Below are 27,179 nucleotides of genomic sequence, written 5' to 3'. Positions count from 1 at the left end.
CAACCTGGGTTCGATTCCCAGCATCCCATATGGTCCCCTGAGCACCGCCAGGGGTGATTCCTGAGTACAGAGCCAGGAGAAACCCTAAGCATTGCCAGGTGTGACCCAAAAAGCAAAAAAAAAAAAAAAAAGAGGTGGAGCTTGTTACCCCACCACTTGAATATGCCCACTGGTGAGGCTGGAATGTTGATATGTTGCTTCCAAGTCTTTGCCTCCAAAGGATTCCTACATTTTTCCTTCGTTAGATTCCTCCGCCCCTCTCAGAGAGCCCAGTAAGCTACCAAGAGTATCCTGCCTGCACGGCAGAGCCCGGCAAGATACCCATGGTGTGTCTGATATGCCAAAAACAGTAACAGCAAGTCTCACAATGGAGACATTACTGGTGCCTGCTCGAGCAAATCGATGAACAATGGGACAGCAGTGCTACAGTGTACCTGGAAGCCCCAAGTCAGGCAAAGCAGAGACTGTGGGAGAGAGGTGCAGCATTTTCTGCCCTTCCAGCAGACTTCAAAGGAAAGCTCAAACCAGCAGATGACTATGCCAAGTCACTCGGCAGAATAATGAGACATAATGAACTGTGGTTGCTCTAAGTTACTAAATTTAGGTTAATATTTATGGGCAGCTTTGGCTTACTTCTAACACAGGTTGTAAGCTCCACAAACACAACAAATGTCTGAGTAACAGACATATGGATATATGTTTTTGAATATTCAATGTTCAATATCAAACTGAAAATAAGCAAGCAGGGGGATGCATAGGTTTTCCTTAAAAAATAATTCTTAGATTATTTTTCTTTCAAACATTATAAAGAGAGTTTGCATAGCAAGGAGCTTGTCTTTTTACCAAAACGGAAGAGTTCTAGTTAATAAAGCACCATCTTATCTAGTATGTTTTTATCTACTTAGGTTTACCATGCGCCATCAACTCCACAAGCACCACTGTGGATTTATGAGAGTTTTAATTACCAACACTCTCTTGTAGGACTTAGAGTTGAGAAAGATTAGGAGAGTGGGGAGAGAGAGAGGGAGAGGGATGGGTAGAGAGAAAAAGAAAGACTTCAAGCCCCTAGGATAAAAATTATTTCACAAGAAACAAATGTTCAGTAAAATCTGTTAAACACAGAGTTTGATGTTGCAGAAAGATTTATTCTCCAAGAACAAAGGATGTTAGGACCTATTAGCTTGAGTGGGGGCTGCTACCACAACTCACTTTACTCACGTATATCTAATCCTTGAGCTCTGGCCACCAGGAAACACAGAAAAAACAGACAGCTTCTTTTATAGGCCCTCGAAAGGCATTCGTAGGGCTTATTGTTCTGAACTGCCTTTCATATCAAGTGTGAATATGAAACAATGTAACAACACCCTGGCAAAATGATGAGCATTTATTAATACCAAATAGTGTGTCCCTTCCAAATAGAATGATAGAGATTCAGGATGGTTTAGGATGAAGATTCACAGTAGTAGTGTTGCTTGGGGCAAAAATATTTTGGAACTTCTTTTTTGCAGCACTTAGTAACCTATGGATTTTGTTGGTTTGTTTTGCAGGGGAGAGGGGAATTCACTAGTAGTAATAAACATTTCTTTCTCTTAGAAGGCTAATTGACAGATTAGTTGAAGTACCAATACATATATATGGACCCAAGAATTTTTTGGAATCATGGAGTCATTTTGGAGTCACTCCATTCAGGGTCATGGCCACTGAAACCACATGCAAGACAAATGCTTTATATCCAATACTATCTCTCCAATTTCGAAAAGTGTTTTTTAAGGTAAACATTCTAGAAAGGGTCAACAATGTGTAAAGCAAGCTGGTCATGCATTTTTTTTCTTTTTCTTGAGGGAGGTGATGGTGGTGCTAATGGTGGTGAGGTGGGGCAATACCCAGAGATGCTTTGGACTTACTCCTGGCTCTGTGCTCAAGGATCACTCTTGGAGAGCCTCAGGGGACCATATGGGGGGGGTATTGAACCCATGTTATCTACATGTAAGGCAAGCACCCTGCCAGTTGAACCACCTGTCCAGTACCAAATATGTATTTTTTCCACCTTTAATGTTTATAGGTGGGCTAGCCTTTAAATGCATATATTCTGCCACAATAACTTCTCAGACTCAGTTATATAGGTGCGGTTTTCAACTATGGATATGTTCTGCCTAAGGAACTTAATTCCCAAGCACAGGTTTGTCATAATTATTACGGGATGTATATAAGAGGCATCTACTGGGCAAAAGAAGCAGGGATGCTGTCAGACTTCTTACAATGTAATAAGGGTATGAATAATAAAAGTTATGTGACCTATAATAAAAGTTATGTGCCAACATTGTGGAGCTTGAAAAATCTTGTCTTATATTTACCACCTATTCTAATATGTAAAAAGTGTTATTTCTAGGCAATAAAATAATTACCACAGTATGCATTTTTAAGTGTTCAACATTAAAATTACCAATAATCTTCTAAGCCAGTGTATATATTTTTACATTTGTATACACATATTTCTTACATATGTGCATTTGTACATACAAAACCTATTCCTACTCTTATAAACCACAAATTACACAGAAGTTAAGCTCAAAATTCAGAAAATACATCAGTTTTTTTGTTGTTGTTTCATAGTAATAGTGCCAGTATAAGTATTTTATGTGGGGGCAAATAATAAACTTCTCAGTAACTACAAATAATTATTTGATTTCTTTCTAGGTGGCAGGTGATGGGTTAATATTCACTCTACATATGGGATCTTATATATATATATATATATATATATATATATATATAATAGTTACATACAATTCAATGAAGGAAACACTAACATTATGAGCACATGGCTGAAGAGAAAATCATGGCTTAGAAAGGCTGAATCACTTGCCCAAGATCACAGATGCAGTCCATGGTACAACTGAGATCTGAATTCTAGAAAATAAATCTGAAGAGCTATACTCAGAGCCAGAAAGATTACAGAGGAGGTAAGGCACTTGTCTTGCAGCCTCCTCGACTCTGACCTTAGTTTGATTTCCTGCACTGCATATGTTCCACCGAATACTACCAGGAGTGACCCCTCAATACACAACTAGGAGTACTGCCTGAGCATTACCGGGTAGTGACCCAAAATCACATAATTGATCAATTAAAAACAAAAAATAAGTTGAATTCGGCATGTAATGATAACCAAAGGGATTTTAGAGTTGCTAAAAGCCATCCATGCTTTGGAAAAGGGCCGTCAACTCTTATTTTAAAGATATAAAGTGAACAAGACTGAAAAGAAAGTGTTGTGTAGACCAACTGAAAGGAGAGACCCTTGAATCAAAATACATTCTCAACCAGACTCTCCATTCACTAGTTGGATATGTTGCCTTCAACAAGTCTCACCTTCTTAGTCTCAATCTCCTTACCTGGAGAGTAAGGGTATCAATAATACATAACTATACTTTTTTATTATAAAGATCAAAGAGAATAAATGATGGGAAGATATACTGTGCATGTTTATATTCCTGCAAAGATGTGATCTGGTTGTTCTTCTTGGTTATTATGGGAATGGAAAGGTGAGTTTCTGTTGTCCATGAAGGACTTTTCATGATATGTCCTAACTTTGAAGTTAGTTTCTTATTATATTGTCACCTTTCATCTAGTGCATTTGTATACAGAATGTGTCTTTTCAAACAAAATTTCCACTTCATAAGACAGTCAATGTGTTCTTCTGGCACCCCAAACATCTTCATTTTAAGTTTCAATTTTACATCTACCGTAGGCCATTGTGCAATTTCATTTACTGCTTTCTCTTGATTCAATTACTTTTGAATGAGCTCAGTGAAAGACAGAATCCTCTAATAAGATTGTGCCATCATAATATTGAAGACCTGGTTTCCTGTTTTCTATCATCATGCTACTCCATAAATTAAGAATTTACTTTTTATGTGGAAATATTGGTATATAGAAAAGAAAGTGGCATAATATTTTCCACATGGTATAAAATTATTTATCCTCACCTAAAAATGTTTCCACAAATGAGGACATAATTTGTTACATTCCACCCATTTTCTTATTCTTATCCAGAGATGCCAGCATTTTTTAGCAACCTAGTCTTTCATCTACAAAGACTAGCTTCTCTTATTACTTAATTTACACATGAAAATGAATTCCAGGTTTAAGAAAAATATGGGTCTATGGTTCTCACTTGTCAGCATCTTAAAAATGATCACATGCTTTGGCAGTATTTGTAGTCTTTGATCTAAGAAGACATTTGAATGGAACTTTGGGAATAATAAAGGGTGGAATTTAGAACAAATGGTTAAAAATACATTAAACAATTTTCCACAGTACTCTAATTTCCTTTGGGTTACAATGTCTTTTATTATTTTTTTGATCACTATGTCTATTATTTTTATTCTCATATGCAACGATTTCCAAAATGTTTTGACCATGAAAAAGCTATTTTTGTCAATGTTCTGCTGGTATTAGGGGGCTATTATACTATAAATATAAGTAGCTTTTTGGTTGAACTTTTATAAAAGTCAGAAATGTTATGAGGTTTAGATTTTAGGAATCTTTCAAACTCAAATTCTTATCTGACTTTATTTGATGAGTCTTTAAGTGGACCATTGATGCTTTTAGGGCATTACTGAACTACATCTTATTCACAATCCTGTAGTTCTTCTGATTGAGTTTATGACTAAAAAACTTTAATTATCATTAGGAGGACTATTTTACTTCCTTTTGATTTTTTCTCAATTTTTTTCAGTGGAACAAAAATAGTGTGCATTAAAATAAATTTACAGCTGTGTGGAGAGGATTGTTTCTTATTGATAACACTGCTGGGTGTGTGTCTTATTTATCCTTTATATTTATGCATAAATGACATTTTTTCTATAAATAAAGCTTATGCCTTTGATTTTAAAATGGGTTAATATGACTCAAGAATTAAGATCATGAGTCAAGGTTGTATAATTCACTTGATGACATTCCAATTTATTAGTTCAAGAAGCAAACACTCAGAGCAAAGACACTCTAATATTCCTTTGGAATTAGAATATGAATTGCAAATTCGGACTCAAAGGGGGAACAAAACTCTGTTTTCTAAGAGGAATACTAGAATAATTTGGGGAAAGATGATGCATGACTTCTATAAAAATAAAAGCTTAATAAAAATATTAAAGGGTCTTTCCAATCTCTTTAAAAATAAAACTCTATTAACAATGAAAAAATATTGCATCTTATTCATGCATTGTATAGATATTTGTGAGAGGCAATTATAAGTATCTATTTGACAACCCGTTAGTCAATGAAGATGTAGTTAAGAAGCAAAATATAAAGAACTATGAAGATTTGTGCAATAATACATGTAGTAATAGGTAAAAAAATGGTGGGCCAACAGGTCATAAACTATACAATAAGGCATACTCATATCATCTGTGTGACCTTGGAAAAATCATCTATGCCCTCTCTATGCTTAATGAAATATATCAGGTTGAGATAAAATTAATGTGACTATGATTAGTAATACATAAACAAGAGAAATGGCTTACTAATTGTTAGCTATTTTCATTATGATAAACAATTAAGATATAGAAGAGACTCACACACCAGCAATTAGCTTTGGTTCAAGAGGCAAAGGCTATAGCAGGAAAGCTTTACCACCCATGAATCTCTATTAGAGAAATCAAACATGGGTGCGCACTGCCTGAAACATTTTGGATTCATTATGTATTAATTTTGTATGACTCTTTTAGGTAGATGCATGTTTGGAAATTGTATACTGTTGGCAAAATTTTCACCAGCCTCACATTTATTTTTTATTTTTATTTTATTTTTTGTGTGTCACACCCAGCTATGTGGTGTGTTACTCCCGGCTCTGCACCCAGGAATTACCCCTGGCAGTGCTCAGGGGACCATATGGGATGCTGGGAATCGAACCCAGGTCGGCCAGTTGCAAGATAAATGCCCTACCCACTGTGCTATCACTCCAGCCCCATCCACCCTCACATTAAGTTACAGTTTAAAATGTTAGGGGCTTAGAGTATAACAGTATGATTCAGCACCAAAAAGGAAGGAATAGCTCTTTCTGACCAGATCATCAGGGTAAGGCCTTTAGTGAAAAGACTGAAGAAGTTTAAAGGAAAAGCTGCCAGTGATGACTACTAAGTACAAAGCTAGGAAAAATCTTTTTAGGCATTGCTGGGTATGGCCAGAAGCCCCCAGCCGCCCCAACCCCCAAAGACAAACATAACCAGACGACGAGGACCAAGATGTGATCTAAACATTAGAGAAGTTGCTTGGTATATAGGGAGGTAATCTGGGCTGGAGTGATAGCACAGCAGGTAGGGCATTTACCTTGCACATGGCTGACCCGGGTTCTATTCCTCCATCCCTCTCAGAGAGCCTAGTAAGCTACCAAGAGTATCCTGCCTGCAAGGCAGAGCCTGGCAAGCTCCCCGTGGCATATTTGATATGCCAAAAACAGTAACAAGAAGTCTCACAATAGAGACATTACCAGTGCCCGCTCGAGCAAATTGATGAACAATGGGATTACAGTGCTACGGAATCTGAGAAATAATTGCTTTGTTACCACAGGTGATTTGAGTTCAAGCAAGAAAGCTGATGTGAAGCCTAGTGTGCACTGGAGTGGGGGAGGGGGCTAGGCAGGGGGGTTGTGTTTGTGAAATTATGTGGGTGAATAATGTTCCTACCTCACTGAGGGTATCGGAAGAACAGCAACACATGTAAAAAACATTATAAGGCCATTCCACTTGAGGTGAAATATCACCAGATGCTGCTGATTGAACTATTGCTAAGGCTAAAAAACAAGGAGTTAAGAAGCTGTGTATTTTTAGTCATGGGTTGGAGGAAAATGGAAAAGGACATAAAGTCATGGAAAAGTTTAATAAATAAAAGGATAATTAAAAATAACCAAATATTTATGGAAATTATCCCAATGATGACAGAGAAATGTATTCTTTTAATTTTAAAAATAAAGACAAATGTCAGTCTAGTCTTGAATTATATTGCTGTTTCTGTAAAATTTCCTAAAATACCATATGTGGTTTGAGTGTCTTCAAGCAATTAGTGTGCACCTACTATGATGTAAGAGTGAGGAACAGATGTGCGTTATGCCTATCAAGACTCTCTAAGATTTCAATGCATATGTGCTCTGCATGTACACAGTACATAGACCAAGTGTGAGCCTGTTTTAATAGAGTTCAGCCTGTTTAATATACGTTCACTAACAGGCATGTGGGATGATGCAGAGTACTACTCCTCACAGAGAAATGAAAACTGACTCCATAATGATCTATCACCTTACATTTATAGAAAGATGGTGACAACAAAATGTTGAGAAATAACAAGTTTTGGCAAGGACATAGAAGAAAGAACCCGTCTCATGTACCATTAGTGAGAGTTGTAATGAGCATGAGATTTGATAAACCCACTATGAAAAATAGTGTGGAGTTCTTTTGAAAGTTAGAAATATAACCACTGTATTATTCAGCAATGCCATTTCTATATTTATTGTCACATCTACCAGCCCTGCAGTGTGACAATATCCAAGCAGGAGATAACCAGTTAGGTCAGTATGGAAATTTATGAATGGCTTACATAATGTCAACTAACAGATACACAGAAGCCCCAAATATATTAAACAATTTAAATACAAAAGATAAAGTAGAAACAGGAAAAGTCCTACAGGAGCCCTGAGTTAGAAGAAGTGCTGTGCCCCCCCATAATGACTAAATATGGCCCTGCTTATATGATTAATTACAAAATATGTTTCTCACACAGAGGAAAAGTACAAACAGCCCCTAACGAGCCTCTACCCTTAACGGGGGCCTATGCCCTGGGAAATAGTTATGTTGAAACAAACGAAAAGCATGTAAAATATGACACATTGAGCCTTTGGCAAAGAATAAGGTACAGTAGGTGTTTGTAAAATAGAAATAAATATAAATAATCTTATAAGGCATATTAGACTATGGAATCCTTGTTGGGGAAAGAGCTGGTCACAGTTTAATGAGAAACAAAAAAAGGGACCGGATATCCTGATAGACCTAACTGACCTAATAAAACACCTTAGAATACGGAATAGAAAGAGTTAATGAGGCCATGATCTGATATGATGAACGTATTGTACTACTGTGATGCAGTTCATGAGCTATGTGTTTTGAACCTCGCATATTGTACTTGTGCAGTTTGTATTTTTAAAATACTGTACAACCACGACTGTCAGAGCCAAGTTCAGGATGATGATTAAGAGAGATAGACAGCTCCTTGCCAAATTTCCTGTTGTAATTAAGTCATAAATTAGTTGCATATCAAGAAAATGAACATATACATAAGGGCACTAAAATTGAATAAAGCCGAGAGACCTCCAGACCTCCTTCAACATCTGAGAGTGTTTGTGTCCTTCTGCCGACTCCACTCAGCAGCCCAACTGCAGACGCACTGAACCTTTGCCACACATGGTCTGTGGCAATTTATAAAAGTAAAATAAAACAGCTAATATTCCAAGATACAAGAGCCTATATTCTTATTATATCATTATTTACAATCATGATACTATACTTATTGTCAAGGTATAGAAACAATGTATCCATAAATAAATGATGATGAGATATATGTCCAAAAGAAAACACCATAAAATCAAAAATAGACTGAAACCTTGTTATTTTATACAACATGGGTGGACATTCACATAGTTATATTAATTGAAAGAAGTCAAGTGGCTAGAAAGATAGTACACAAGGTAAGGCATTTGCCTTGCATATTGCTGCCCCTGATTCAATGTTGGGTACAACATACAATCCCGCAGCACCATGAATAGTGATCCCTGAGTACAGAGTGCGCAGTAAGCCCTGAGCACTGCACCCCACCCCCACCTCAGAATGTGATCCCTGGGCACACTCAGACAAAGAAAGACAAATACCATAGGATTTCATTTATAGGCAGAATCTAAACAAATCAAGCAAATGAACAATATGCAACTCATAGACACAGGAAACAAATTTGATGGGCAAAAAATAGGATAGAAAGTAGATGGCTTGGACCAGAGCAATAGTACAATGGGGCGAGCACTTGCATGCAGAAAACCTAGGTTTGACCTTCAGCACCTTATATGGTTTCCTGATTCCAACCAGAAGTTATCTTTGAGCACAGTGCCAGGTATGAACCCTGAACATCACCAGGTATGACCCAAATCAAACAAACAGAAAGAAAACATATGGAGTAAAGATGGTTATAAAGGAGTGAAGATGAATGGGTGAGGGCGACTAAGAGTAAAAATTTCTAGTTAGAAAATAAATGTTACAGGGAAGAACTGTACAGGAGGGGTTCATCGGCAATGACATAGCACTGAAAAATCTAAAAAAATTCCAAAGGATACATAGGAATTGGACGTATGGTGAAGTGTTTTGTATGGTATACAAATGTATTATTATTGTGAGACACTTAAGTTAATAAATTAACTTTCAACAATGAATCCTCAACAACAAAATAAATTTTAAACTGGGGTCAGGAAGATAGCACCACACTTTAGGGTAGAAGCCTGTCAAGGTTTTGACTCACAGTTATCACATGGTCCCCTGTGCATTGCCAAATACAACCCTGGAGATCCTCAGAACTGCCCAGGTGACCCAGGAATCCCAGCATTGCCTGTCCTGACCCTTAAGCCCTTGTGCTGAACCTGTGGACTGGTTAGCTGAGAATAACCAGTGGCATCCCTGAAACGTCTGAGATGGGACCTGGGAGGGACCTCCTCGTCCCTCCCTGAATTTTTTTAAACTTCTGCATTGCCAAAGACATAACAAGAAAATTAAAACATAATGCACAGATTGGAAGAAAGTATTTGCAAATCATAAATCTGAGAGACAACTTATCGCCAGAAGTACTCCTACAACTCCATAATATAAAATACACAATTTAGTTGAAAAATAGAAAACAGATTTTAATACTTTGCCAAAAAAGATATATAAAGTGGCTAATGAGCATATTAAAAGATATTCAACATCATCAATCATTGGGACAATGCAAATCAAAACTAAAAAGATTTATTGCTCTAAAGAGGCTCATTTCAAATGCTATAATCAACACAATCGACAATAACAAGTGCTGGCAAGAATTTAGAGAAAGTGCAATCCTCATACATTATTCACAGCATATAAAATGGTACAGCCACTTAAAAATATCTGGCAGTTATAGGGCCAGAGAGATAGTACAGTGGGTAGGGCATTTGCCTTGCATGCAGTCAACCTGGGTTTGATTCCTGGCATCCCATATGGTTCCTGAGTGCTGCCAGGAGTAATTCCTGAGCACAGAACAAGGAATAATTTCTGAGTATTCCCAGATATGTCCCCCAAACAACCAATCAGAATATCTGGCAATTCTTGAACTACCAAATGCTCCAGGCCATTCTGATGCCTAGATATAAAATCGAGCACTGTAGCACTGTAGCACTGTCATTCCTTTGTTCATCGATTTGCTCAAGTGGGCACCAACAACATCTCTATTGTGAGACTGTTATTACTGTTTTTGGCATATCAAATACACCACGGGTAGCTTGCCAGGCTCTGCCATTGGGCAGGATACTCTCGGTAGCTTGCTGGGCTCTCCAAGAGGGACGGAGGATTTGAACCTGGGTTGGCCACATGCAAAGCAAATGCTCTACCCACTGTGCTATTGCTCCAGTCCATTCATTAATAATAGTGTATTATTTCACTAATTAAAAACAAATAATATATGTCCAAATAAAAAGTGAACAGAAACATTCTTGGGGGTATTATCAATACCAAGGGAGACAATTAAGATACCAATCAATTGATGAATGGATAGATAATTGTTACATACCCATATAAGATTACTAGTTGATAATAAAAAGAAATGGCTAATTCATAAAATAATGAGCATAAAGCTTGAAAGCTTGTTAATGCAAAAGAAGTCATTCTAAGAGACAATGTAAGGTATGCTTCCATTTATGCAAAATATCCAGAGAGGTAAAAGAATGGAAATGGAAATTAGATTAATAGTTATCAATAAATGGGGACTTGTGGGAAGGTAGAAATGCCTGGGAATGGATGGGAATGATGTAAATATGGGACTTCATTTTAGTAAATCACAATATAAAAAAATTTACTGTTGTAATGGTTGCACAAATGTGCATTTATATGATGAAATTGAATGATCTCAACTGGGAAATTATCATATGAACTCTGTTTCAATAAACCTATATAATTTTTTTAAAAAGAATTGACATGTGGATAAAATAATACAGAAGGGGGTGGTTTGAAAAAAATAGTGTTTTTCAACTTAAGAGAGTTCAAATTAAACAAAAATAGACTGTATCAATAACACAAAATCATCTGAGGTCGTATTTGTCATATGGGGTTGGAAGAACCAATTGAGCAGGATTATGGAAAGAAAGCATCAGGTACAGAGAGGATAGGGATAGTTCTAGAGTAGTTCAATATTTTTTGCTGTGAACTAGAGATGGACATATGTGAATGTGTAAGTAGTGGTAGGTGGCTGATAGAACAAGGCTGACGGGGGACATCAGTCTAGATGATAAAACAGTATGAACACGATGATTAAAATCTCAAACAATATTGATGCCATCAAAAACTGTAGCATTAATTTCTAACAGAATCATTTTAAGAGTTCAATTCTACTGTTTATAAAAATACTATTATAAATAATTTTAACTCACAACAATAAAATGTTCTTCATCACTATGAAAATTAATGCATTGCTATGATGAAAATATTAAAATAATTTGATGAAGTATTTGTATATTTAAAATTATTTAAATAAATTGAATATTCAAATATTTATTCAATTAAATATTTGGATAATAAAAATATCTGGCAATTTACAGGTGAATGGTTCAGATTCGACAGAATGAAATTCAAGTTCATGCTGAATTTTTTCCCCTACAGTTATCTAGTTCTTAAAACTCAGTAATTCATATACCCAAAGTTTAATATTATTGCAAACTTCTAATTTATGCTGTGTACTGTCTTTATGCTTTATCCATATACTTTCATATAATTTATTCAATTTTCATAAAATTCTGGTAACTAGGAATGTATGACTGGAAATGTCCCCAGTTTGCAGGTGAAACAGACACACAGTCAACAAGTAAACAAGCCAACATTTACTTTAGTTCTTTACACTGTGGCTAACTGTCCCATCTGAGGTCCATAACTGAGTAAGGGAACTGCAAAAGAAGTTGGCAACAGTAAGTTTTCTGAACCTGCAAATGACCCCAATTAGTCAAACTCAAATACATAATGTATCTGAGCTATTTCTGTCAGTATCCATCTTATTAAAAGGGTTTTCTTGGTTGAAGAGAGTTGGTAGTGAGTGGAAAAAATTTAAGAAGATTCATTTTCTTCAAGATCTGCACTCAACTTTGAGGTTATATGCTCTGTACAAAATGAAAATAGGATAAGGATATAAACTTCCCTTATATGGCCATCCTGAGGTTTGGTCTGTGCTAAAATACTGGGCAATATTCAAAACTCTAAATATTGATTGCACAACTTATTATAGTCATACAGGCTCTTTTGAGTCTTGACAATTATTATATGCAACTACTGGGAAAATGTGAATTTTCTCTTTTTCCAATCCCTACCTTTCCCCCACCCCTATTTTGAAGACTTTTTCCCCTTTTTGTTGACAGATTCATGAATTGAAAAACTAAATATGAAATATTTGTGTGGTGGACTATTAGTTGACAATAAAAAACAATAAGGCACTGCACATGCTACAACATGTGTGAGCCTTGAAAAGGTTATGCTTAAAAAAGAAGACTGCATAATTCTACTTATAGGAAAGGTACAGAATAAGCCAATTCACTGTGACAGAAAGGAAATTAGTGGGACTGGACAGAAAGGAAAACAGTTAAGACATTTGCCTGGTTGTGGCCAGGACCCTGGTTTACAACCTGGCATCTTATATTCACTACCAGCTTTGGCTCCTAAGTACATCCTGAAGGATGTCACCCCAAATTGATATAAAAACAGAAAGAAAGTAGGTTAGTGACTGATGAAAGCTCAGGGTGAGAGGAAATGAAGACTCTCTGCAAATGGTCACATTAAATAGAAACTTCACTGTCGCTGTCACTCCATTGCTCATCAATTTGTTCGAGCGGGCACCAGTACTGTCTCTCATTGAGAGACTTATTGTTACTGTTTTTGGCATATCCAATATGCATGGGTAGCTTGCCAAGCTCTGCCACGTGGGCTCAATATTCTCGGTAGCTTGCCAAGCTCTGCCACTTGGGCTCAATATTCTCGGTAGCTTGCCGGGCTCTCCGAGAGGGGCAGAGGAATCAATCTCAGGTCGGCCTTGTGAAAGGCGAATGCCCAACCACTGTGCTATCGCTCCAGCCCAAATAGAAACTTATTTGGAATAATAAAAATATTCTAGATTAGATAGTAGCAATGCTGGACAACTCTGTAAAGTACAACTAAAATGGACTGTGTTATACATCTTATAATTTTCTGGCATGTGAATTCTGGTATGTGAATTCTACCTCAATAAAGCTTTTATTATTTTTTTTTAAAGAGAAAACTCGTTTTTCATAGATCTTTTTGGCAGAAGGCTTGGATTTAATTTGAATTTGTTTTTCAGAAAAGAAAAATTCACAGACGTTCTAAGAACAATCACAACATAAAATATAGTACTTATGCTCCAGAATATTTTGTGTGATTATTTGCAACATGATCATGGTAACTGTGATCAGTGCCCCTTTATGACTTGGCTGCTGTGGCTTTCTGCATAGTTTCATTCTGCTTAGAGATAAATTTAAACTAGCCTCTTTGGGATACCACACAAGCAGTTGTTGTCAGGAATGATTATTGAGCTGCTCTGTCTAAAAAAAGTATGCTCTCAAGTCTTGGTATACATGTTAGCCAAGTCAAGGATTCACAATGGTTTGGATGCTGATGATGGGGATATGACCTTTCATAAAGATAGCCAAGATTTCTAGCCTGACACCTGAGAATACTTAAAGGGAAAGAGCTTAAATCCAAAGCTCAGTTTAGAACGTATCTTTTCCTCATTTTTTCAAAGTTGCTAACAAATTTCTTCCACCAATATATTTACTCTTCTGTTGTTTGTTTCAATACGCAGCTTCTCTGGAGCCCCGGGCATAGCACTTCCAAATGTCAGGAGCTATTAGCTCTGCACATTCATCTTTATTTCCTCATTTCTTCTGAATCATCTCTCTCTAAGGTAAGTCCAGGTGGCTTAAACATAAGTGTGTGTGTGTGTGTGTGTGTGTGAGAGAGAGAGAGAGAGACAGAGAGACAGAGAGACAGAGACAGAGACAGACAGAGACAGAGAGACAGATTTTATGTGGTAGACAGCATGTACTGCTTTTAAAAATATGGCAGGGACTGGAGTGATTGTACAGTAGGTAGGGTCTTTCTTTGCCTTGCATGTGGCTGACCTGGGTTTGAACCCTGTCATCCCATATGGTCCCCTGAGCACTGCCAGGAGTAATTGCTGATTGCAGAGCCAGGAGTGACGTATTGCTGGGTGTGACCGAACCAAAAAGCCAAAAAAAAGTAAATACATAAAAATATGTTAGCATAAACATATATCCTACCTACTAGCTTGCAATCTGTTTTCCATTCCTCAAGTACCTAGAATGATGTCTATACCTTAGTTACGATCAAGAGAAAGTAGATGCATTTTAAAATGATCTTTCCTAGTTCTTTAAGGTCTCTTATTCATCAGAATTGGGAAGTACATTTTGAGAGAGGGAACATGCTACATTTCAACATGCATTAAAATAGCTCAATCCATCATTTTTTGTGAAAATATTTATGTATTCCTAATTTTTGTCCTTATTAGATATATGCATATATACATAAATACACTTATATGCATGTATGTTTGTATCATCTGTATCTATAGTGGTATATGCTTGTATGTCAGTGTGAGTGGCATACATGCCATCAGGCACATAAGAACAGTATTTATTCAGTAAATACTGTTTTCAATCTTGATTCTCAGTGGCCAAACGTCATCAAAAAAGCATTTCATGAGTGACCTTTATAATCAAATTGAGTTAATAACTAAGCAAGAGCACCCAAACCCAGACACAAGGACACTGAGTTCAGCAGGCTCCAAAATTCATTTCATGTAAAATCCTTATATTATTGATGAGAAAAAAATCTTGCCTCATATTGAATAAAAATGATGCTATTTTAGAAACGGCTTCCATATTTTCCTTTTTTTTTTTTTGACTAAAGGGACAGTTTCCAAGAACCTATATGTGATGTAAGCGTGGACTTACTGTAAATGGACCATCAAACCAGTGCCATTGCATCAACCAGCAGAGGAGACCAGAAACCTGTTTTAACCATGTCGAAGCCTTTTTCAAATAAATAAAACAAATTTCCAGTGTTTCATATGCATGAAAAAACTGCAGTGTGGTGGCAGATACTCAAAGGCCCTTGTCTCGGCTTAAGAGGCGGAAGACCAAGATCAGAAGACATGAATCTAATAGTATCTCTACTTTTGCAGCCATTAGTACTTGAACCAAACCCTGTAAACCTGTTGTGTTTTCATCTCTGGACTAGACATATAGTTAACAACAATCAGCCAAATATAGTCTGGGGGTATGCTTTGGAATTTTTACACTACTGTATAAATACAAGATACTATTATTAGTTCTTGTTGGGAAAAGTTTGCTGGAAAAATAAATGCATGATCTTCTTTGGCACTTGCCAGGTTTTTGGCTAACAAATTACCATTGTCAAATCATATGAGGTAAACAGTATTGGCTTTATTCTGATTTATTTATTGCCCTTATCTTTATTGTTAAAAACAGATTTTTGGAAGCCCAAGAATTAATACAGAGATATTACATGTTCTACACATTTCCCTCTTGCTCCCCGTTAGATTCAGGTCCTTTGACTACTTCTGGGATGATCCCTGAGAACAGAGATAGCATGGCTGAACAAAGGCCGCAAATGCCAAAATAAATCAACAAAATAAAAATAATCGTTTTTATGTAGTTTGGTTTTGTGGCTGGAGAGATTGCGCAGCGAGTAGGGCGTTTGCCTAGCACATGGCCGACCTGGATTCGATCCCTCTGACCCTCTCAGAGAGCCCTGCAAGCTACTGAGAGTATCTCGCCTGCATGGCAGAGCCTGGCAAGCTACCCATGGCTTATTCAATATGCCAAAAACAGTAACAACAAGTATCACATTGAAGACATTACTCGTGCCTGCTCGAGCAAATTGATCAGCAATTGGATGACAGTGACAGTGACAGATTTTGTGGTCAAACCCAGCAGTGTTCAGGACTTACTCCTGGTTGTGTACATAGGGTTCACTCCTGGGGGAATCAAAAGATCATATGTGGTTCCAGGGATTAAACTCAGGTTAGTCACATGTAGTACAAGGGCAATGCCCACTGTTCTCTCTCTCTGGCCCCAATAAAAATATTTTTCAAAGACTCTATTACATAGCTGCATACATAATATGAGATGAGAAAATCACGCAATTATGACATATTAGGTTGGTAATAGATGATTATCTGTGCTAAAAGTAAAAGACATTTTCTTATATTTTAATTACTCATGTTATAATTCTGTAGTGTGCACTTCTATAGTACAAATATTAATAAACATAATCTAATTGGCTATGTCATGTCAATATTAAAAACATATGCTTACATATTGTATAATCTAATATAGATGTGAGTCAGACTTAAGTTAAAAATTAGTAAGTCATGTAACATTATAAGTCGTGAAAAAATGACAAAACACAGTTCATTCCCATATATCCACATCATTTAGAGACTTGACTATTTCAGAATATTAAGAAATTGGAAAGAGTCTCTGAAGAAAAACAACTTTTTTTATGTGTATGTGTGAGAACAGCAAATGTTCCCCTTGGTTCTTACCTGCAGTGCACAACCATGGGGCCTGCGTCAGGGGGGTTACAGGTTTTTACTCTTCGTAAGAATGCTAGAAAAGGTGTCGGGTGCTCTGGAACACCGTGATCAGGCCAGGCGGTGAACTGGAATTGTCTCACTTCTCTCTTCTCACTTGAGCCATTCTGTGAAGGAGGAACATGGGTGAGAGCCTGGCCTGAGACTGGAGAGGTGAATAATGATGTGAAAAAGTAACAAGAAAACAGGCAACCTTAATTCTCCCTTGCACCTCTTATCTTTGGGGAAGACACATTCTCCCAAGATACAAACCTCCAGCTACTTGTAAACAACAAACATTTGCTCAGAAGATAAAATTCCTAGGTGCGGAACATTATACTTTTTCAGGGATAAGTATCAGGAGTACTTCTGCTCTATTTTCTGAGAAAAAAATTTCTTCCTCTATTCTTCATTTGCCAAAACTTTCGTCCAGAGCAACAGTTCCATATTTACTGATAAATTTCCAGACAAGGAGATGAACTGCTGAGCGATAATGGAAGAATTATTTCATTCTTCACTGTTGCCAATAGAATCAAGATTTAAGAAAAGCCTGCAGATATTTGATTTCTCAAAGGCAGCTTTCTTTAAATAACGGAAGGGGGAAAGAGAGAGGGAAAAACGAAAGGGCAAACCTTGTAAAGTGCAAATGTTCGAACACAGTATGTAGCCAGCTCCACCGTGTCCAGCAGTGTCACCTGGACCAACCCATGGGTTTCTGTGCCTCGACTGGGCCAGTACTGGTCACACTTGACCTGGAAGAGGCAAATGATGGATTCAGGGCAGACGCTCATCAATTTCTCTATTAACTTTACTCTGAGTTGCTGTTGAAGGAAAACAGCTTTCTTTCTGCATTTCATTTTCTGTTGATCTTTTTCTGGCATGCATTCTTGTTATCCCAATATATGTAAATTACTGCTCTGATGCCAATATAAACCACATTTTTCAAACTGGTAGGAATACTAAGCAGTAACAGATTCAATTTTCTTGGAGAAAAATATATTGCAGATTGGAACAGAGTAAAATGGAGGGGAGAGGTATTTGAAACTTTGGAGAACTTTAGAAGAAAACACAAATTTGTTCTGGGATAGATGCAAGAAATCTCACCAGGAAGATTACATGTAGTCATTTAAGCTATATAGTGAGAGAGTTAGTGTTCATTCATCAAGACTTAAGAGGCATAAGCTATTTCATCTTGAGCCTATCACATTTTCCAAATATACGTGTTTAAAGAAAAGCAGAAATAGTTTGTAAATATATCAGTGTATAATAAACAACATGGTATTTTAAAAATACAAGATAGATGGCACTTGTTTTCAAAGAAAATTAAATCTGTAATGTCTAGGGAAAAAACAGCTGACTGTCTTTTTTTCCTAAACAGTCTCAGAGGGTCATACGCTAGTAGTAAAAAGTTTAAATAATTTATAACTCATTTATTTGAGATGAATAATATACAATTTCTATGTAGAATTGAGAGAGGCATGTAAAATCTATTCTAATCAATTAGTTTAACATGCAACAAAGAATAATTTCAAGATCACATCATGCCTCAGATTTATAAAATGTGTTTGTGGGCATTAAAAAACATAACAAAAAATGATCAGGCACAATCCAATACTTTCTTTATAGATCCAAATATATTTACTCTTCCTAGCTCAAATGGAAAGAAATAAAGAGTAATTATTATCTGAAACCAACTAAAACGCATTTTTCCAGGCAAAGAAATCTAATGCTATTTAATATTAGGAAGCACACTTTTTAACTTAAAAAAGAAAGTTACAATCTCTAGATTGACTCAAAAATAATGGTCATTAATTATTATTAGAGACACTAGAATTTTGGGGCTTATGAATGATTTTACTAGATAAATATCTGCTTTCATATTGAATGTAACTATTAAGATTCTGTGAAAACTACTGTAGTTTTATGTTTTACTCTACATTATGTGTTTCTAAAATGACTGAGCCTATTTACGAGCCCTTTGAAAAGTGAAAGTTTTGTCTGTCATACAATTTCCTATACAAGAGAAGGGAGAAAAAGCTTCAAGTATACAATTAAACAGTAAGGCATAGAATCAATTTATAAGATATAATTTCATGGCTTTATTTCAACTGCAACTACACAGACATCTATCTTATGAAATAATCAACAAATGACATTGTTTATTTTGTGAAAACAAGTAAAAGTCAGTGACAGTAAAATGAGAACTTTCTATCTTAATACAATTATTAAAATATACTTGCATATTTTCTGGAAGTACAAAATATTTTTACTGATTTCTATTTCTATCATATGTTCTGCCTCAAATAAAAATTGCACAAGGAAATGGCAATCCTTTAAGCAAAATATGGGAGAGCATGAGTAGGTTTAACTACATTGTATGTTGTTGGAGCATCTACTAAAACGCAAGGTGTGGAGCTGGAGAAATAACTAAATGGGCTAAGTGCATGCTTTGCATGGGGGAGATCCAGGTTTTAATCACTGCGACAGTACCGTCCCCTAAGCAATGCTAGGAGCAACCCCTAAGTACAGTAGGGAGCCCCACAAGCATCACATGGTGTGGCCCTCAAAACCAACAAGTGCAAAATAAAGTAAAATCCAGGTTATGTATGAATATACTTAACATGAAGAATACTTAATGACTTAAATTGTCATAATTCTAATGGAAAACTTCACAAAAATTAAGCCAAAGACTGTTTTGCACCATGAAACAGATATAAAGTTGATGTCCCAGGTCAAAAGACAAAGTAACTATTAGGTCTCTTTACTATAGCATTTGAAAGGATGCCAGCAATATGGCAAGCTAAAGACCAAGAGCAACTCAATCTCATTGTTTAACAATTTTAGCTCTATGGCAACCCTTTCTAGTAAAAATGAACAGTTCAAGTCCCATGAGGAAAACATATCACTGCAACATTGCAATAGGCACAAGAACTACAGATCAACTAAACAAAAATATCTCTAAGGTCAAGTCAATGCAGAGCCAAATACAACATGATTATATTTTAAATCTGGAAACTTGCTTAGCCTTTGACCTTTTGGTGAGGTGAGATGAAGGAAAGAACCACAAATCATCTGATACATGACCTTTGGGTAAAAACCACCAGAAAATGTAGAGAATTTCTATCTACAGCATCTTTTCTATCCCCAAGATGGAGGAAAACCTTAACTACTATTAATTATTTTTATACTTCCAATCATTGGTCTCATATTTGACTTTATATAAACTTCGATTATTATTTTTGATTTTTTGTTTTGTTTTGGGGCCACATTCAGCAATGCTCAGGGATTACTCCTGTCTCTCCATTCAGGAATTACTCCTGGTGGTCTTCAGGGAACCATACAGGATGCCAGGGAATAAAACTAGTCAGCTGCATGCAAGTACAGCCCTACCTGCTAGACTATCACTCTGTCCCCATCTTCAATTATTATAGACTCTGATTTTGGGGTTGGACCTCCCAGGAGGCAATAAGGAGGCCTAGGGGTCTCTCTTCCAGTGATTCTGCTCCAACCAGTTAGCACTTACTGAAGTGCAAGCCCCCTAGGTGGTGGTCTTGCTCTGGTTCTGTGGTATTGCAGATTCTCTGGCTTCCCAGTCAGGCCCAGGAGGCCTCTAGGATTGCACTTTCTGCGATCGATCGATGAGGGACCCAGGGATGTGGAGGATCAAACCCAGGATGTGCCTTAACTCCTGCATTTTCTCTCTGATCACTTCCTTAGGCTTGTATCTCTCTCAAAAATGCAAACAAATCTACACAAAACATAACACTTATATTGTAAATGTGTGACTTTCTAGCTAGTAGAAAAAAATAAGATTTTTTTAATATATTATAACTCAGTGTAATTTTATTGTTTCACAGTATTTCAAATTCAGGGCTAGAAAGAGACCACAGTGGGTAAGACACTTGCCTTGCAAACAGTCAACCTAGATTAGATGCCCCAAACCACATGTTATTCCAGGAGCCTTGCAGGAGTGAACCCTGAGCACAGACAGTGTGTCCACTCATAATATAAAATGTTTCTAATTCAATTGCAAAATATGAGTGATTTGGGGGTGTGTAAGGGGTGGCATCTGGGTCACACAGAGCATTGCTCAAAGCTCATTCCTGGTAGTACTCAGGGCACCATGTGTGGTGCTGGGGATCCAATCAGGGAGCACCATATGCAAGGCAAGTGCCTTCACCCCTCTACTAGCTCTCCAGCCCCATAAGCATATTTTAGCAAATTTATTTAAACATTGCAGTTTTCTTCCAGGAAATACGTTACAAAAGGAGGTTATGAAAAAATTAATATCTTAACATATGTGCACATGTGGTCTCAGAAGGTGGATTAGAAGCTTTCCTGAGCTTATCTGAACAGCTCGAGCAACGTGTTCTTCCCTTCGTTAGTAAATAGCTCTGTACTTTCTTTCTCAACCTCATTCTCTAGAGTCTGCACAGGTTTCCTGTGACTCCTGAAAACTGAATTTAAGGGCTGGGGTTTCCTGATAACTATGTTTTCCAGTGATATCAATTTTAGCTGTACATTAAATGAAGAATTCAATATTAACTAGCACATCAGAAGAGCAGTGAGAAAAAAAAAATGGACATGGGAGCAAAACAGAAATGGCTTTTTTTTTTCCTAATTAGCAAATGCAAATGAATCAGCTCTAGTTTCTTCCCTTGAATTTTTTTCTTTAATAACAGCCTCTCCCCTAACATTTTTAGGCTGAATAAAAATCTCAGAAGATGCTTTGAGGCAGAGGAACTACCTGTCACATTCCATGCATAAAGCTGGGTGTGTGATCGGAAGTGTCAGATGCTCCCCTTTTGCGCATGTAAGAACTGGAAGGCAGGAGCTACTGAATAGGAATACTGATTTTTGCTTTGTCTGTTTGCTTCTGAAGTGACAGCAAGTGGCCTTCAAGACTGATTCACAGGAGGTGGAGCAGTTTCACCAGAGAGCTGTGGCTAGATTTCTAGGCCCAAAGCCCAGAAGCCTTTTGGTATGTGTAAAAGGGGAGAATGTCTCTCCTATGGCAGGGCTGTTTTGTAAAGCTCCAAAATGGTGCACTTTACAACTCAACCCAATGGTTGGCACAAAGAGGTATTCAAAGACAAATTTGGGTATTGATTTTTGGTGATCATTGGTATACAGTACCTAAATCTGGAAAAGGAGAATGTATTATTAAACCCAGCTGATATTTATTTAGAACTTTTTAGGGGTAAGGCAAGATGCTTGCTGCTGAGTGAACAGAAACCGGAACAGACCCTGCCCCCAATATATCAGCCTTATTGACTAAATATGGAGGTATGATTACTTCAGCCTCTTCAAATAGGCATTTGTGAGATTGAGACAAACAAGCGAACAGATATTTTCCCTTCATCTCCCTGGACCTTATCTGCTGTGATAAAAGAATGTACTCGACTCTGAGGCAGAAAAGAAGGCAGCAGAACCTGCTTCCCGGACTGGATTAAAACAACTGTTTAGTCACTCTGCTGGAAAGCAACACTGCACAAATGCACAAGCCACGCTTTGATTTCTGGTTTAAAAGGGGGAAGGTGTTTCCTTCTGATTGTCATAAAGTCATCACTTTCAGGTTAAGGATTTAATTCCTCTATAATTATGGAAAAAACAGGCTGACCAGTGCACTGTGAGTACGATGGTATTAATTCATTTTCTTTCTTTCACGACAAGCTATTAAAAAGAGGCAATGGCATGATAAAACACATTTAGATGTATTCAAAAGCAAAATTTATCATCTGAAATATCATGCAGGAGTTAGTCCAATAGATCTGCTGACAGTGCTTTAGGGAAATGGAGTCCCTCTGGTTCCATTTTCCTCCCACATAGCTTATCTTGGAAGCACCTGGCAAATAGTAGGCACCAAACAAGTGGAAGCCAACTTTATAATCAACTATACTATGGTTTAGGTTGACTTAGTTTAAAATTGCCTAAAACTTTCTGAACAAAACCTCCTCATTTCAATTCAGCACAGAGTCACTGAGCATGTCAGAATGGCAAAGGATCAGAATTCCAAATGTAACAAACCAGCACTCCTGAAGGCCCCAGGATCATTGAAATAAATGCATTTCCCACATGGCATTCTGAAATGCATGAGTGGGGAGACATTATTTAGCTAAGGATGGACTGAGAATGAACAATAAATAATACTTATTGGCTACTCAGTTGCTGAAATCGGTATATAGCCAATTTGAGCAGAGAGCTTTCCTCTAAAGAGTGGACAGAAACTGTGCTAACAGAAAGTATATTTGATAATGCAAATCAGCATTGTTAGTGAGAATATGGAAATATAAGTACACTTATTAATACCAACTTCAGGGGCTGGAGTAATAGTACAGTAAGTAGAGTGTTTGCTTTGCAAGCAGCTGACCCGGGTTCGACTCCCAGCATCCCATATGGTCCTCTGAGTACTACCAGGAGTAATTCCTGAGTGCAAAGCCAGTTGTAACCCCTGTGCACCGCTGGGTGTGACCCAAAAAGCAAATAAATAAAATAAAATAAAATTTAATTTAAAAAATAAACTTATTTCATAGAGGACAATACAAGAAAGATTTAGATAAGTATTGGATACATTTTCATGGACAGAAGAAACCATTATGTAGTATACTGGGGTTATCCAAATCAAAGCAAATACTTAACACCTTTATTATCTTTCTGGCCCCCAGGTCTGTTAATGAGCTATAACATCTCTGTTGAAAATTGTAAGATAAGAATCAATACTTAGGGGTTGGAGTGATAGCACATTGGGTAGGGAGTTTGCCTTGCACATGGCCAACCTCGGTTCAATTCCCAGCATCCCATATGGTCTCCCAAGCACTGCCAGGGGTAACTCCTGGCTGTAGTGCAGAGCCAGGAGTGACCCCTGTGCATTGCTGGGTGTGACCCAAAAAGCAAAAAAAAAAAAAATAGAGTCAATACTTAATTTTCCCAAATATGGACTGAGATCATCTCTCAATGATACTGTTCCTTTCAGCAATTCTCTATACTCAATATTTTACCACATATATTCCATAATGGCAAATCTGGTTCACATGTTTATCTTTTCTGTCTATAGTTAATACCTGAAATGTAAGAATTAGCTTTATCACATTTAACTACTAGTGTAGTAATACATTTTTGTAAATCAAAAAAATCCTAAAAAATTATTTTTTACATTAACTAAAGTGTGGATTATACAACATTTACTGGTTTATTAAAACTCAGTTTTCAAGCCATTTAATTAATTTTAAAAATGCCTTTATAATTTTGATGTATTTCTAATGTAATTTTTGTGTAATTTTATATATATGTTAGACTGCCTGTTTATATCACTCTAAATTAATATGCTGAAACCTAATTTCTTCTGTGAGGATATTAGGATATACTAGATTTTTTTAGGCCACAATTAGGTAAGACTGGAAGGCCCCGTGAATGGGATAAGTACATTACAGGAGGCTCTTGAGAGGATCTACACCCTCTAGCTTTCATCAACTTGTCTATAAACCTAGAAGGAGGCTCTCACCAGAATACGCTAATAACTTGATGCTCCGCTCTCCAGAACTTTGAGAAAATTTCTGTTGTTTATAAGCTTCTTGGCCTATGATTTTCTGTTATGGCAGCCTGGATGCACTAAGCAACGTGTTGCAAGATCACGTACAGAGTTGTGCAAAAGATTCCCAATGACTTCCTCCATTACATTGATAATCACTGTGTCTCAAGGTTCTAGCATTTCATTGAAATCAGACAAAAACTGTGAGACATATTCCTTTGTCATGGCTAGGCAGCACTTAGTTGCAGCAATTTCCACATGGGTTAATACACCAGACTTTGCATCACATCCCCAATAACTTCTGACTTCACTTGACTCAGCCCTGCCCCTATAGTATCTGCCCTGGTTTGTCTGGTGGCTGTTTGTATCCCAATAACACCCCAGCATCCAGTGTCACTGACAAATATCATTTGATAGCCAAGTTTCAATTAAAAGGACATTTTCGTTTATCAGACAGTCATCACACATTTCAGTATTTTCACTATTAGCATAAATTTATTGTTGCATCCTTGCTACATCTCAAAACCTTAGAAATGAATAAAATTCAACTTTGGAGTATTATAAACGGACAGTTGGGAGTAAGGGTAAATCAAGTAAACATCAGAATCAGAGTTGTATCTGCTTCTACTCCAACTCATTGTTTCAGCATGAGGTTTCTGACACACATAAATGAGAGTTGCTGGCATTATAATAACGGAGGTGGGGGAGGGAAATGAGAAAAAAAAAATCCAGAGCTAACAAATGGAAAAGAATTGTTGGAATTTTTTTTCCTGTCTCTTTTATCTGACACTGTGCTGACAAGAGGAAAACCAAGAGTGTGGAACGTGCTAGATAAGGAAAGGACCCAAACATCCTTTAGGTTGCCAAGAAGAGCATCATTCTTTTTGTTGCCAGTGTCCTATTTACATTAAGTATCCACCACTTTTCAAAAACAATCCCATACATCATGCAGACTCCAAAGGCAACGTTTGTGCTGCTGTTCCTAGAATCGCTTAAGGAAAACACAGTTTCTGTTGCCCTAGATAGGCAGCACTTTAGGCTGCAGTTTGAGAAATTAAATGTTCGAGGCCTTTGGCGCTTCCAGTTCTATTTGGAAAAGGACACAGACATGGCATTTGGAAAGCATTCGTTCTCCATTAAACTCACCGAACCTTGATAAACCAGAGAGGCTAAGAATTAGTCTGCCACTGGCCAAGCTTGGGCCTTCTAAAACCGATAACAACAAAAACAGTAGCAACAGTAACACTGTCATTTATAATAATCTTCAGTGGGATTCTGACAACTATTAACCGAAAAGGAAGAAAATCTCATGTTTGGAGAAAAATCTCATGATACTGATTTATTGGAAAACAAGAAAACAGATGACCAAATATTTTTCTGAAATTTTTTCTCGTGAAAAAATGCCAAAATATGTCTTAGTACCTGTATTGCAAGCCATAACACTCAAAAGGAGAGAGAGAGTAAGAGGGAATGTGCCTGCCACAGAGGCAGGGGGTGGGAAGAAGTGGGGGTGCAGGAGGAATACTGGGAACATTGGTGGTGGAGAATGGGCACTGGTGGAGGGATGGATGCTTAATAATTATATGACCGAAACATAATCATGAAAGTTTGTAAGTCTATAAATGTATCTCACGGTGATTCAATAAAAAAAAATTTTCATTTCCTTGAAAAAAAAATGCCCACATAGCCACAGTATGTGAATGTGAATGTGTCACCATCTCTGGGGGAAATTTACTGAGATGACATTCTAGGGCTGGGAGGACAATAAGAGGAGGTGTGACATCAGGTCACAAGTGTTCTACTGCCAAATGTCAATCTCCATATTCTAATTCTCTAAACTAATCCCACAGGGTAATTATCACCAGCCCAACTCTTTGACCGGTCTTAGCGGTCTTAGCACTTACACCAACATTTAATAAAAAGAAGAGTTTTCCAATTCTTTGCCTGAAGGTAAAGTTATGATACATTTGATCTGGTGTAACAATGGACATTATCATCTGGTTTGATGGCACTGCTTTTCTATTTTGGAACATAAAGGTGGCTTTGGACAGAAATCAGGTACATAATTCCTCACTTCTAAGCATATTGAATGTGGTTCCACTCTAGATAACAATTACATATCATGTCTCACTTGTTGCATGCCAAAATTACCCTCCCCATCCTTAATATATAAAACTTTACCACCACTATTATAGCTATCTAAAGGGCAATTTTATAGTGGAAATCTATTCCCACTACAAGGCATAGTAGACAACAGAAGCAACAAGTGGTATTACCCCTAGGCCAAGATTGAAGTATGTTGGTTTGGGGCATGTGGATGCTAGTTATTACCTAACCTAGGTTAAGCCATTTCCACTTCTACACTAATGAAGACTGCCAGAGAATTTGCTAAGCAAAAGGATTGTGGATCCTTTGTCTTATGTTCCTTGTGATGAGAAACAAAGGTAAACAGCTTTGAAAAAAGTAGGGGGGATAATTCTCTGCCAAATTCTTGGGCATCTTAATTTGGGAATCATCTCCACAAATCCTACCTTGGAGACTAATTCTTCAAGAGAGGCTGCCAACCATGTGCCCTGGTTGCCCACAAGTAATTGCCTAGGAGTAGAAATCTGAATGGTTTATGTTTGACTCTCACCAGTGTTCCACTTTTTCCCATTTTTCCCTTCCCTGTGGTTGCCCAAACCAATTCATATGCTTATCGGCATGTTATGAAACATGGAAACAA

The 27,179-nt window shown here is 37.2% G+C and overlaps 1 protein-coding gene across 7 annotated transcripts in view; it reads right to left on the bottom strand.

The window, feature by feature from the left end:
- Positions 1-27,179, bottom strand: part of PTPRD (protein tyrosine phosphatase receptor type D) — a 1,592,809-nt gene that overhangs the window by 42,403 nt on the left and 1,523,227 nt on the right. For all 7 annotated transcript variants that reach the window (XM_055135922.1, XM_055135897.1, XM_055135904.1 and 4 more), the window contains 2 exons: positions 17,559-17,678; positions 16,900-17,054 (listed from right to left, as the gene is read on the bottom strand). In XM_055135922.1, coding sequence (XP_054991897.1) covers positions 16,900-17,054; positions 17,559-17,678 — 275 coding nt within the window. The remainder of the gene's footprint in view (positions 1-16,899; positions 17,055-17,558; positions 17,679-27,179) is intronic.

Source organism: Sorex araneus, chromosome 1 (genome assembly GCF_027595985.1).
Source record: "Sorex araneus isolate mSorAra2 chromosome 1, mSorAra2.pri, whole genome shotgun sequence".
Taxonomy (NCBI): Eukaryota; Metazoa; Chordata; class Mammalia; order Eulipotyphla; family Soricidae; genus Sorex; species Sorex araneus.
Note: the sequence above shows the minus strand (reverse complement) of the source record. Positions and strands in the feature narration are given on the sequence as shown.